Source organism: Cotesia glomerata, linkage group LG8, assembly GCF_020080835.1.
Source record: "Cotesia glomerata isolate CgM1 linkage group LG8, MPM_Cglom_v2.3, whole genome shotgun sequence".
NCBI classification, from domain to species: Eukaryota; Metazoa; Arthropoda; class Insecta; order Hymenoptera; family Braconidae; genus Cotesia; species Cotesia glomerata.
In genome coordinates, this window is record NC_058165.1 from 15,886,179 (window position 1) to 15,901,752 (window position 15,574).

Below are 15,574 nucleotides of genomic sequence, written 5' to 3' on the forward strand. Positions count from 1 at the left end.
ACCGCGTGAAAATTGGTTGATCCATTCAAAAGTTATTGCGGTTTGAAAATTCCAAAAATAGTGTTCTATGAAACTTCTATCAGACTTTTGAGCTGGGAGAGCTCAAATGCATAGAAATATTATTTCTTTGAACTCAGCGAGCTCAAAATATCACATGAATTATATTTTGAGCTCAAAAATTTTAAAAATGTCATAAGTACAATTTTAAGCGCCCAGGAATGGAATTAGCGGGAAGTTGGAGGGATGGCCTTTAGGGTGAACCGTTTTTCTAATTTTTTTATCCATTTTTGAAAAAAAAATTAATATAATTATATATAATCGCATATAATTATATATAATTGGATATAATTATACATGATTATATATAATTATGCCGGGCCATTTTTCATATATAATTAATCCCAATTATATATAAATTTTTTTACCCGGGATTTTTCACCTTTGTTATGATATTGCCTCATCGATGCTGTATTATTTTCATGTTTCATAACAAAAAATATAATTTTCTTCATATGCTCTTTTGGCTTTAAGAAAAATTTTCCTAGTCGAAAATTTTTGCACGCCTCATAGCGCGAAGCACTCACAACCATACTGTACCTATATTGCACTTATACAATAATAAAACAAACGAACCTTTCTTATTTCTCTCACGAGAAAACTATGGCGCCACTTAATAAAGCTTAATTTTTTTAGATTGCGTGCGCAAATAAAAAGAACAATGGGTGCCGATATTAAAAAAAAAAAAAATAAAAAATACTCTATAAGAAATTACCTAATTATTATTTTTTTTAATCAATCACACAATTTTTTTTTTCTTAAAAAATGAATGAGAGTTATGAGGCGTGCACTTTTGGATTTTTCAAACTTTTTAGGATTGGTTAAGATTGAAAAAAGATAGCCTGATTTTACCTGATAACCGATATCTTGACTGACGAGGCAGGTCTTGTCGACCTCGACTCTTTTGTACCAGTGAGGGTCTTTCCATCCAAGAAGAGGCGCTATGCAAACGAGAAATGCCACCAGCCAAATCACCGCGATCATTATTCCGATTCGTTTTCCTGTTCTGTGATGGATGTAATCGACGTTTGTTACCGACCAGTATCTGAAATCATAAAAAGTTTTCATTATTATTTAAGCAATGTAAACATAAACAACAAAGATGAATATGAAGAAATATTTTATTGAAGATGTGCTTCATAATAATGTTAATAAAATTTCAAATCATCGAAAGTTCACGCTGTTTAAAGTTTGAATTATTAAAGTTCAAACCTCTAAAGTTCAAATTTTTAATGTATAATAATCATCTAAGATCAAAAGTTATTTGTAAGTTCATCTTAAAAGGTCACTTGACACAAGTTTATTGCTTTATAAATTTATTTTTTTATTTTCAATATTGTTATTGACATACACTGAGCGAAAAAATATATTTTGAAAAAAATTAGCAATTTTTTAATAAGAAAATATTCAACAATTTCATTTCTTTGTTAACAAAAAAAAAATTTTTCGCACAGTACCTTTATTGTTGAAAAAAAGTTTTTTTGATTTGGAAAACAACAATTTGTGAATTTTAATCTAAAATTATTTTTCCTTAAATTTAGGAGACTTTTTTTCAACAAGAAAATTAGTGTAAAAAAATTTTTTATTTCCTCAGCTAAGAAATGAAATTGTTTGAAATTTTAGACAAATTAATTTTTTGTCAAAATATTGTTCATTTTTTTCAAAAAAAAAAATTTTTTTTTAGTGTAAAATAATTTTTTTTTTTGTAATTGGCAAATCTCTAATTTGAAAATTCGAAAATTAAATTGTTATCAATCGATAAATATTTGACCGAATGAATTTGATAATAAGTGGGACCAAATTAAACAGTTTTATTGAAAGTTAAATGAATAATAGTTTGAAAAACTAAAAATTGCGCTTTAATCAAAACTCCAAATTAAAAAGTAGAAAATAATTTTCAATAAGTTTAAAATAAAAATAGAGTGATTAATAAAATAATTGATTTTATTAAACAAGCGGAGGGTGTTTAAAAAGATATTTCAATAATGACTCTACTTTTACCAATATTTTCCCAATTAAATATTTACAACAATTGGCATCAATTGAAATCGATCCAACTATATTGTATTTGTCTTCATGTCGTAAATTTTGAAAAATTTTGCTATTTCCTGATTCAGCTCGTCGGGTACGTTCACAATATACCATAAGGTAACAAGTTTATAAATATATGTGTTTACATATTTATACGATATTAGAGAACCCAGCCCGCTTCGCTGGGCTAAAGCTCACTTTAGTCTTCATCTTCATCTTCATTCTCTTCCACTCTTTTCTCTTGCGGGAGAAAATTCTCACCTACACTGATGTACATGTCGATTAATACAATATCTATTTTGTTATTTATATATAAGCATATCGAACTTATCTCAATATTAGCGGTAAAAGTACGAAGCAAAGCTCGAGCGCTGAAAATTTTATTAATAAAAACAAAGAAGAGATAGTTTTTTTTGAATTGTTAATTCTGATTACGAACTTGTAATTAATTTGACTTATATTCTACCTGATGTTCATGAAATTTTAGAATAAACAGATCCAAATACTCCCTCAACATCATCAAGTAGTTCACATTATTGATATTATTCATTCGATTATTTTATGTTTGTTGACAGATGACAGATGTGAAGTTAGTTGATTAAATTTTTGAATAGACTTTATTTTTTAGTCTATACATTGCAGTGCTACTTGGTGGCGATTTGCGTCAATGGGGATAGCATAATCGTTTTCTCCATGAAAAAATATATATACATACTAATTTTTATGACAATCGGTTAAACGATACGAAAATCGGTACTTTACAGCACTACCTAGTGGTGAGTGACATCAATAGGCATAGCATATTCATTTTCTCCGTGGAAAAATACATGGTCATACCAATTTTTATGACAATCGGTTGAACGGGGCGGAAGTCAATACTTTACAGCGCCACCTGGTGGCGAGTTACATAAATGGACATAGCATATAAACCTTCTCCGGGGAAAAATACATATACCTACCAATTTTTATAATGATCGGTCAAATAGTTTCTGAGTTTATCGATGTCATATATACAAACATCCTCTTTTATATATACAGATAATGCGGCTTTTCACGACGATAATGTCTACAGTTCGTAACGTACACTGAAAAAAAAAAAATTTATTTTAAAAAAAATGAACAATGTTGTAATAAGAAATTAATTTGTTAAAATGTTTGTACAATTTTATTTTTTAGTTGAAGAAATAATAATTTTTCTTACAGTAATTTTCTTGTTGAAAAAAAGTTTTCTAGATTTAGGAAAAAAAAATTTTTGGATGAAAATTCGCAAGTTGTCTATCTAAAATTCTATCTTTTCAAATCAAAAAACTTTTTTTCAAGATGAAAGTTACTGTGAGAAAAGTTTTTATTTCTTCAGCTAAGAGATAAAATTGTTTAAGATTTTCAACAAATTAATTTCTTGTCACAAAAATGCTCATTTTTTTCAAAATAAATTTTTTTCTCAATGTAAAATAATTTTATTTTTTAATTGGCAATTAAAAAAAATTTTAATAGAAAATTGAATCATTTATGGCTGTTGTTAATTCAATTTACATCAATTCAAGCCGCTAAATTATTGAAATAGTATAATACTAATACTATAATTACTTATAGGATTAAACAATGAAGGGGATTAAGTCGAATTAATCGATTATGTAAACCGTAAAGCATTACTCGCACTATTTAGTTCTAATGTGCAAATAATTATTAATCCCTATGCTGATAAATTTGTACAATTATTTATAAATAAATTGTTAATATATTTTTCAATTAATTAATCTTGCATCAGAACTTCAAACTCTCAATCCCTTAGTATAGTAATTTAATTACTTAAGTACTTGCAGTACTTGAGATAATTAAGTAGACCCTGAAGTATGAGTAATTAAACAAATAATTAAGCTAATAAAGATAATCTCTGTAGGAACTTCGGTCTACAATGAAGTTAGCATTGACTATAATGGGTAAAGAAGAAAACAGCTCTGCAATGACAGAAGAGACGATGCAGCGTATTCTATTTTCATTTATCGTGTACGGAAGGAAATTTACTGTTAAATTAATGAGAAGAATTATTGGAGTGTATTATATAATCTAGGGCGCATTTTTACCGTTTATTGGTTACAGCAATACTTTTTAAAGTTTGTCAGTAAAATTTACCGGATATGTAAAAGAAAAAAAAGGCCATTAGGCAGCTAAAATGGAAGTAGATTTCATAATTAATTAAAAAAGAACATTCGGCAGCCGAAATGGAAGTAGATTTCATAGTGAAACCAACAACTATTAAAATAATAATTTCCAAAACGAATGCAAGAGTAAAATTAAATTAATAGATAGAGAGAGTAAGTAATTTTTGACATAGACTGATGGTGAAGTATGCAATTTAAAGTTTATTTAATAAGCTTTTAGACGCAGTTTACAAAAATTTTACAAGTTATCACATTCAATAGTTATTTTTCGCAAAGAAACAGTAAAAGTGTCAATTTTTGAAGATTTTGAAGAATTCAAATTTCGGCCATTCCTAAATTACTTAATTTAAAAAATATATAAGTATGCAAATTAAAGTTTACCTAATAAGCTTTCAGATGCAATTTTCAGAAATTTGATAAGATATCGCGTTCAATTGTTATTGCACAGAAATACGGTGAAAGTGAAAATTTTTGCGATTTCTAGAAATTATTGAATTGCTGTCATTCCTACACGGAAAAAAGTAAACTGTAATAAATAATAGTCAACCGTTTTCCTAATTTTTTTTATTCTAATCAATGAAAATTAAGTGTAATGTCGAAAAAAATTAGTACATAATCAAACTATATCGTCACTATTTATCAATGCAGCTAATTAATGTCATTTATCGAGCCTGAATAAAAAATATCGCTTTTAACGGTACACTACTGAGCGAAATGACCGAAATAAAATAGTTGAAACTACCCAAAAAAATTGAAACTTCTGAAATGAATAAAATCCTCGCGCATTCTTTAATTACAAAAGCTATAAATCGAATAAATATATTTCACCTTTAATAAAAACTATGACAATTAAAACAAAATTAGGGGAATACTCAGATTTATAATTAAGTCACAGTAAATAGTTAAAAATAATTATTAATTTTATTATAGTAAAATAGAATGGTACTCTTCAATATTTTTTGCCATTATATTTGTGAATAATTATTTAAATGATTGTAATTAGATGAGGAGTTAAGGGAACATCCTTGATAGAATAATGGCATAAAGCTTTTCTTATGGAAATATTAGTTTATACATCATAATAAAAGTGAAGACGTGAGCATAAAGCATAAACGTGTTTAGACGTACTTTCAATTGAAATCGTTTGACTCATTGACTTAGTTTGTGCTCTAGTTTCTCTTTAGGGTTTTGAGTACCTGCAGAACGTCTTCTGTCTGCGAAACTTGATTTGAATACTGAGTGATCCTTCTCAAGCTGATGAAAGGGATCCAGAGACTGAGGAATCAGTTTAACCTTTTTCCTTTCTCTATTTCTATTTTAAAGAAAACCGGATCAAACGAGAACACCAATAAGAAGAAATAGAAGGGTTGTAACTTGACTGGGTATATAAAAAAGAATGTGATGTCTGATGTCTGATGTTAGAGTTCAACTGCTGCTCTATAGGGTACTCGTGGAATCGACAGTTTGATTGCATTTACTTGTACCCGTTCTCGTCTGTACGATGCTGAGATAAAAAGAACGAACCTTCAAATTATTCTCGTATTCGTCTCATGACAGCTAATTGCTTTTTATCCGCTGATAGTTGTTTATCTAATTGTTTTATTCACGAAAAGAGAGTAGTTAATTTTTCGAAAAAATTACTATTTATTTTCTTAAAATTAAACTTCAAATTATGGGCTTTGTATTGGAGATACAAAAAAATTACATAAGACCTTTTTTGTAGGAAATTTAAGACTCTATCAAAAAGGTCCTTATCAATTTTTTCATATCTCTTACACTGATAAAAAAACTATCTTCATTCAAGAAAAATATTCTTGATCCAAGAAAATTATTTTGAAGAGAATTAATTGTCTTACTTCAACACGGAAAAAAGTAAACTGTAATAAATAATAGTCGATTCATAATAAGTAATGATCAACTGGAAAAAATTACCATTTCAAACAGTAAAATCGTGATTTTAACAATCACTTTATAATAATTATCATTTAAATGCTACAATTTATTATTTACACGGAAAAAAATACTATTTCAAACAGTAATATTCGCTATGTGAATGACGCAAATGTTAAAGTATAATAATTAAGAATTTTAACTTTGATATTTATCATTTCGTATCTAAAAAATGATTGCATGATATGTAAAAAATATAAACTACAGTTACTAAATTTCTATACAAGCAACGTCAATATTTACAAAGTAAAATAGTAAATTTTAAACGCAACGCTAAAAATCAAACTATAATTATTGATTTGCTTGGAATGGTAAAATATATATTTTAAGAGTAGAATTTTTACTGTTTCAAATGGTAAATTCTCCGGGTGTGAGATCTTCTCATTCCTTCACTTCCCCTTCTCATCATAGTATAGACTATACATTGAAACGGCAATTTTTACTGTTTGAAACTGTAATTTTTTAAGATGAGAGAGTCGTTACTTACTATAATGACAGCTACTAATCACATTTTCGACATTAAATTATAAATTGTGGTTTGTACGCTTTCTACATTAAGTTTTGTAATATTTACATTTGTGCCACCCCGATGTCCGCTGTACTGTTTGAAACTATAAAAATTAACCGGAATCCGAGTGAATTTTACAGTTTACTTTTTTAAATTCTCTACAAAAAAAGTCTTTATCAATTTTTCCATATCTTGTTGGGATCTGGAAACTTGAAACCTTAGTTTTACTTGTTTACTTGATATTTACTTGATGACCTAAACCAGGTTCCTGGGTCCATAACCTGTTGGGATCTGGAGTGGAATACTGGTTCAGGTGAGTGAGTAGTTACAAGGAGCCGTTATGTATGCATCTATACCTGATGGTTTATTATAACAGACTGATTAGTGCACAGAAAGAAAAATTTCTTGACTGGAGAACAATATTTTTGGCTCAAGAAAATTTTCGGGTGCCTGAAAGAAGACCGAAGTTGTGCTGGCCGAAGTAAAAATTTTTCTTGAAATTCTATTCTTGGTGGAAGTAATTTTTTCTTAATTCAAATTATCATAAATACTTGATACAATAAATTTTTATATTTGATCAAGATTTTTAGATACTTTAGAGAAGCAGTGCCACCTACTTCAGCTGAGAAAAAAATTTTCTCACCTTGAGAAAATTTTTCTCTTGAATATTTGATACCCATTTTATATTATTTTAGCGTACAATTATACACATTGAATGAAAAAAAATAATTCAATATTATTTGATCTTCCCATTTGACATGTTAATCAATAAAAATATTAATGAAAATTTACTTTTATCGAGATATTTAATTTTTTGGAGCAAGGGAGAAATTTTCTCAAGACAAGAAAATTTACTTCTATCAAGAACTAAATTTTTTGGATCAAGCGGCTGAATTTTCTCAAAATAAGATTTTATTGGATCAAAATACGTATTTATGAAAGCAAGAGAATTAATTTTGTTGGAATAAGTGAAATTTCTTATTGTGTCAAAAAAAAAAATTTTTTTTCGCTTAAGAAAATAATTAGGAAGAAAAATATTTTCTTGGCTCAAGTGAACCTTTTTTTCTATGTATCAGTGTATAATTTAGCCACAATTTCCATCTCAAATTAAATTCTATAAGTTTTTGATTACACCACAGGTTTAAAAAGTTTAAATTCAAATTCTCGGTTAAATTGTAAGCATGTTTGATTGAAAAAAGTGTTAAAAAAGATTAAAACTAAAATTTTGAGTTAAATATTGAAGCTATTAAAAAATTACGAGATTTTGTAGGAAATTAAATTCTCTACAAAAAAGGTCCTTATTATTGTCTCGCTTACGTAACCAGTATTCTGTAATTATCAATATTTGATGCTTATATTGCAGCACATTTATTTATAGCAATAATATCTAAAAATAAATTGAGTAGCATTCTAAAGACTTCAATTCCTATTCATTATATTTCCGCTGTATAGCTGTTACTTGGATTCATGTCTGACACCTGTAGAAAATGAACCATCAATCGTTCCTCGCTTGGAGCGTCATAATTTTTCGAAAACAGCGAAAGAATCGGGAAATATGAATATGAATAATGGATCGGTAAGCTGTTACATTGTCATGCAAGTGAATATTCCCCACAAAGCATAGCCTTCCAATAGAACTCCGATTATAGATAGCCAAAGAACGATCAGCGTACACCGTGATTCAAAGTAACAATGGATGCGCTGGAAGCGGTTTATCTTCGATCAATCTTCTATATTCGACGAGCTATAACTTTGCATCAACTTGCCGCTCGCTATGCTCGTTAAATTTATTACGATACGATACACTATTGCGTTGATTATTATTATTACTATTAGTAACACGGCGAGCTGTCCAGCTCGATATTGATTCACGGAAGAGGAAAACACTCTTCAAAATTTGACTGTTGCTTCGAGAAATTGGTTTGGAGTCAACCAACAAACTGTTAAAAACTTGAAATAAAAAAATATTGTGTGGTTTTATGAAACCACGATGCAAGTAAAACTTTTTTTTGATCGTTGACATTCAACTAAAGATTTTCGGAAAATTAATCAATTTAGGGTATTAAAATCGTGTTTGTAATCTTAACTAAGGGGCATAACCAGTGTGAAATTTTCAAAAAATCGATTTATTTTTTTTTTTTCATATTTTGATAGGTTATACCTTTAAAATTAACATATTAAAATTTCAAATAGTTTTTGAATTACAGCCATTTACAGAGTAGCCGCTCGGCAGTTAGAATAGGATCACTACTAATTTTTTTTCTGCATGTTCTGTATATAGTTCTCCATACAATGACCTTCCAGTTTTTTGATCTGATCAAAATTGAATTTTGGCAGGCCAAAAACGACCAAATTTTTGGGTAAAATTCGACTTTCTTTTTTAAAACGCCGCCATTTTGTCAATTTTTGATATTTTTTTCGACTGAGGGTCATTGTACAGACAATTTCTAGTTTAACGAGATTTTTTTTTTTCGGTTTCATTTATGAAGAAGGCCGGAATCACTGCAGCAGTGGAGGACCTTCTTTTTAGAACTGTCGGAAATCGCGTGTAACTCGGAAAATATTTAATTTTTTTCTTCAAAAATTTTACTGTATATTCTTCAAATATGTATTCACATACCCTTAAAATTTTAAAATAATTCATACAGAAGTTTTTTTTATTTTAATTCCCAAAAATCGCCTTTTTTTAGGCTGTCACACTAATTGTGCCCCTTGATAATTAGTAAATGAAGGGACAGCCCAGGGTATGTTGCCGCGATTGTGCTTACACTTATTAACGGATCTTAATGAAATTTAGTATACACATGTTTCTCAAACGATTACCTCAAATAAGTTCAAAGATGAGCTAAGTTAGGGATAGGAAAGTCGACTCTTACTTTAGTCAAAAATCGACTTTTATCTGAAAATAATAGACTTTTCAGAATCGAGTTGAGCCTCTCTTGAATCAATTAGAATCGACTTTTACTCGATGATTTTTTTTCGTCTTTTTTACAGACTTTTAAAAATTAACAACGAAAGTAAAATTAAGTGCAATATATGTGATAGAGATTTTTCCTTATCTATGGAGTGTAGCTAAAAAGTACTTGCCAATAGTTGCAACTTCTGTACCCTGCGAACGGTTATTTTCACATGCAGTTCTAATTGCAAACCAGTTGAGAAGTCGGTTATGACCTCAGTATTTAAATGAGCTTATATTCTTACGATCGATCGATCGATGAAGAAATGTGGTTTTCTTAATTATTTGATTTTATTTTTTTAGTTAAAAATGCAATTTTATTATTCAATGTCAAACTGTATGCAATTTGATCATAAAATATTTTCTATAACATGTGAAAAACTCAAAAAGTATGTTGGTACGATCATAATTTAATAAAATATAAATATATCTAACAATTTATGCAAGAATTACTAAATTTCTAAAAAGTCGACTCAAGTCACAAAAGTCAATTATCAGAGATGATTAATCGACTTCAAGAATCGAAAAACTTGAAGTCGATTCCAAAGTCAAAAATCGATTTTTCGCGCGCTTTTTCCATCCCTAAGCTAAGTCGGTCAATAAGTTTAGAAATAATAGCCATTTGAATTTTTCTGAAGATAGTGAAAATTATATTTTCTGTCTTTTTATTTCTAAAGAACATTTAATTGAAGTAAGATAGCTTGTTTCTTGAAAATTTATCTTAAGGCTGATAAAATTGCGTCGTTAATTTGATCTATAAAAAATTTCCCGAATGATGATTTTATTAAGATTAAGAATTTCAATTTCTGTCAGTTTTTTGGCCCGCGGGTTATATTAGTCCGTGTAATAGAACTAATTAATAGAACTAACGGTGGTTTGATTAAAAATTAATTGTGATTTTTCACTGATAATTTAAGAATTTATTGTTTGATATGATTTTTTTAACTATTAATTATCTTGAAATCTACTTTCCAATTCAACTTATTAAATCAATAACTTTATTTTCGCCATAAGTCGCAATTTTAAATGTAACTAATATTTCATAGTAACAAAAACAAGCTCTGATTAAACAAAAGGATTTTAAAAAGTATTTTTAAAAAGTATTTTAAAGCATTGAACTTTTAATATTTCAAATTTTTTTAAATACTACATCTTATAAAAGTTCAGTACATAAAGAATCATTTTTGATTCTTTTGTTTTTTTAGGGACTAAACAACATCGAACATTGTATTAAAATATAAATGCTACCCAGTCAGCTGATGCGAGCTATAGGCACCGCCATATTGGCCTTGGCTGCTTTATCCCTACTCCGTGGCCAGCTGTAATGCGACATGCGATAGATGAACGAAAAATTTTGGGGCGATAGAAAAAAAGTTTCACTTTAAAAAATTAATTATTTTTTATTGATATTTATTAATGTTGATATTGTAAGGGATTTTGTGGAGGATATTATAGTTAAGTGTTAGTTACAGTTATTTATATAGTAATTTCGGGGATAAGATTTTTCGCGCTCGTATTTTAGAACACACTTTCTGTTCGTTGTACCAACCTCCTCATAGCCAAAAATCCCATCTACTAAACTACACAATTAAATGGTGTTAAATTTCTTTATAAAAATTTTCTTTTGTTAATTTTCTTCACAAAATGTTTTTTTTTCATATTTTTTCCAATGGCGGGAAAAATAAAATTTGAATTTTCAAGTTTCGTAAAGAATTTTAAAATATCTAGCCGTCATGAAAAAATATCTTTGATAAATTATTTAAGATAAATAACTTTTTCATCCCTCAAAAATATTTTTGACAATCCAAACTTAATTCGGAAACTAATGTAATAATTTTGGTAATTCTGAGCTTGTAATATTGAGCAGAAATTGAGTTGGATTGTCTTTTAAATATGCAGAGCGATTAACAGAGAATAACGGGCAGGTGCTGACGGATCTTTAGCGAGTCAAGTATCAATATTGGAGCAAGAAGAGCATTAGCCCTTTATGTGTTAGCTTGATTGAATTATGTGGGAGTAAGTGATGGCGAATGTGAAGGTGTGTTGATGTTTATAGAAAGGGCTTTGGTCCTTGTAAGCCGGATGCTTTCCTCGGCCTGCGTTTATACGTGTTGGTAAATTCACTCTGGATCGCATGCACACCCGAACTCGAGTAAAACACATTAACGGAACAGACATCGTTCACGTCGTACAGATAATTCCACCCGCGTGTTTGCAAAGCGCCCGTGGTGGATTATACATCGGGCCAAAGGGACATATCAAGCGAAAGAGAGACGGGCATACCAACTACCAACGGGAAAGATTGAGTTTGCCAGAGAGGGTGCTTTAATATGTTGTAGGTTGTTGTGTGGAACGAGGAACGAGAGCTACAGCCGATGTATTTCGTGAAAATTGCTAAGGCAAATGGAATAAGTTAATAAAGGCGACCCAGTTCTACATAACGGATTATTAATCAATGTCTTCTTCACTCTTTTTTATCTTTTTATCATTCAATTTGCTTTTCTCAGTCTTTCTTTTTGTTTTTCTTTTGTTCAGACATTTTGTTCAATCATTTTAATCTTTTCCAAAACTAAGGCAATCAAATACGCTCTTAATTGAATTTTAAATTGAAATTCTGGCTGAATGATAAGAGATGACAAAATTTATAGGAGCCTTTTTTATAGAGAATTTAATTTCCTAAAAAAAGTTTTTAGTGATTTTTTTGTATCTGATAATTTTCCCCAAAATTTTGATTTTAAAGTTTTATAAGATGTCGTGGAATCAAAGACTCAGAATCTAACTTTAAAGTGAAATTTGGACTAAATAATACGATATGGAAAAATTTATAAGGACTTTTTCTACAGAGAATTAAATTTTCTACAAAACATGTTTATTATAATTTTTTCATTTCACCAATCTTTAATGCAAATTTTGGATTTTAAATTTTTTAACATATGCTGTAATCAAACACGCTTACAATTTAATTTTAGATTGAAATTTTGGCTAAATAATAAAAGATACGGAAAAATTGATGAGGACTTTTTTGTAGACTTAACATGATTAAAAACACATAATAAAAAATTAAAGATTGTTTTAAGGTCTAATTTTTTTAAAATCATCGTTTTCATCTATAATAATAATAATAATAATAATAATAATAATAATAATAATAATAATATTAGCGGGTTTTATTTAGCATTAATGCTACATTGTTCTTTACATCTCTTTTGTAATATATACAATATACAACTTTGTACTATTTATAGAAACATTTATAATTTGTCATATGTTTAATTCCATTATATTCATAAACAGTTCAATTATAATTTAGGTATGCTAGTTTTGATGTGATCTTTTAACAATATCCTAAAAATTAAAAATCTATCTTCTGACCTAATGTCATTCGGGAGCTCATTATACAATTTAAAGCCTCTATAAATAATTGTTTTTTCGACCGTATGAGTTCTAGTGTGTGTTACAGTGTTTTGAACTATTGCGTGTATTTTACTTATGTTTTTTGTCAACAAATTCAGTATGTTTGAAAAGGTAGTAAGGTGCCTGATTGTTTATTATTTTATGAATGAAGATACATGTATTAAAGGCTAGTCTTTGAGTTATAGACATAAGTCCAGTTGCTTCTAGCATCGATTCTATTTGTGTATACCTATTTACATTTAATGTTATACGCATAGCGTTATTTTGTAACTTTTGTAAATTGCTCATATTGTACTGTTTATAATTTAACATAAGCGTGCTACAATAATCAAATTGTGGTGTTACAAGGCTCTTATAGATCATTATTTTTGTAGCATTGGTTAAGCTACTTTTGATACGTGAAAACAAACCTAATTTTTTAGATACTTATTTCCACACGAAATTTGCATTTTCTCCAAATGTTAAATTATCATTAATATACATACCTAGATATTTAGTCTACTTCTTGAATCATACAGTCATTAATCATTATTGCACATTTATTCCTAACATTTTTTATTTACGGATCATGTATTAGAACAAATAGTGTCTTTTTTAAATAATGTTTAATTTGATTTTCGTCTAACCAATTTTGTAAAATTTTTAAACCGTTGTTCAATTTAGATTCAATTTCATCTATAGTAATAATAATTATAATTATATACATTCCCGAGTCGAAATTCAAGTCGTAGATTCAACGTTTTGAGTAGATTCAGTTTAGCGTATTAGACGTAAAAAATATAGAATCAACATTTTCAAAAAAGAATAAATTCAATTGTTTTAAAAAAATATATGATCCCTAATAAAAATCAAAAGTTATAAAGATCGTTTCGAGAAAGATCGTTATAAAGAAAGTTATAGAGTACATTATTCACATACTCAAAATTATCTTTCTAGTTGATCATTTGACGTCTGATAGACTCTTTTTGAAAAAAAATGAGCTTGACAGCTTCTAAGGCCAAATTTTCTAGCTATGAGAGTACCCAAAGATACTCCAAGTATTAGTGATTCTTAATTAAACACTTGGTAGTCTTCTTAAACAGCCATATATCTTCGAAAAAAAAAAACATTTTGGAAACTATTTCAGAAATAAAAAATTCGGACTAAGTATTTTCATCGAACAGATGGTAGAATTTCGACTAAAAAACTGAAATTCTGTTAACAGAATTGAAAAAACATTTTTTTTCGTACTCCTGTTTAAAAGCATGTAGTTATTTTAATAGTTTTGATATTACTTATTTTCACTCCTTATCGGTTTGAATCAGTTCAACTAACGTTTTTAACGTTTAATACGTTCAAATAACGATTTTAACGTCTAATACGTTGAACTTACGTTTTCAATGTCTAATACGTTAAACTTACGATTTGAACGTTCAATACATTGAATCTACGATTTAAATTTTAATTCGGGTTATCACAGTCATAATAATAATAATAATAATAATAATAATAATAATAATAATAATAATAATAATAATAATAATAATAATAAATCTTCATTAGTAAAATAAATTTTCTCTCTTTTCTGTCAAAAGACAAGATTTAGAGATTTACCTAAAACTCGATAAATTGTATCTTGCACGTAATTCTTGTGTAATCTGACAAGAGAGTAAATAAAAATATGTAGGAACATACGTCAGGATAGCGAGTAGATCCGGTATTTTAGTAGCACGAGACACCTTGTCTGTCCATGCATCGTATCAGTAAATGTAACGATAAAAAGAAAAGAAATTCGTGGAATCAGAATCAGTAAAAACGTTCAAACTTAAAAGTAGAATATTTATTAATAATAAATCAAAGTTGAGTGAAGTAAGTTTGATCGTTAAAAAAGTGCACTTAGTTAACTAATCTACCGGCCTATTTTTAAGTTGTCGTAACTTTGATCGTTTCAATCATACTTTCAACAGTTGTAAAAGACCTTTAAAAACTTTTTTATTTTTTCTTTAACATACTATTGAAAAGTACACCCAAGAAAGAACAACCCTGTGGAAGGCTAAAGAGATAGGATTGGGTTAAAAGGATTGTCGAATTGCCCTAGAAACCGATTCCCTGATGAGCAATAAAATGAAATATACTGTAATTACTCCGGTTTTGTTTCGCCACTGTTCTACCGCATACTTAACCGAATAAATTTGATAATAAGTGGGACCAAATTAAACAGCTTTATTGAAAGGTAAATGAATAATAGTTTGAAAAACTAAAAATTGCGCTTTAATGAAAAATCTAAATTAAAAAGTAGAAAGTAATTTTCAATGAGTTTAAAATAAAAATAGAGTGATTAATAAAATAATTGATTTTATTGTAAACAAGCGGAGGGTGCTTATTAAAATATTTCAATAATGACTCTACTTTTACCAATATTTTCCTAATTAAATTTTTACAACAATTGGCATCAATTGAAATCGATACAACTATTGCATTTGTCTTTATGTCGTAAATTTTGAAAAATTTTGCTAT

The 15,574-nt window shown here is 28.4% G+C and overlaps 1 protein-coding gene across 2 annotated transcripts in view; it reads right to left on the minus strand.

Moving 5' to 3' along the window:
* LOC123270363 (transcription termination factor 2-like) overlaps positions 1-15,574 on the minus strand; it is a 62,161-nt gene that overhangs the window by 10,808 nt on the left and 35,779 nt on the right. For both annotated transcript variants that reach the window (XM_044736379.1, XM_044736377.1), the window contains exon 8: positions 910-1,102. In XM_044736379.1, coding sequence (XP_044592314.1) covers positions 910-1,102 — 193 coding nt within the window. The remainder of the gene's footprint in view (positions 1-909; positions 1,103-15,574) is intronic.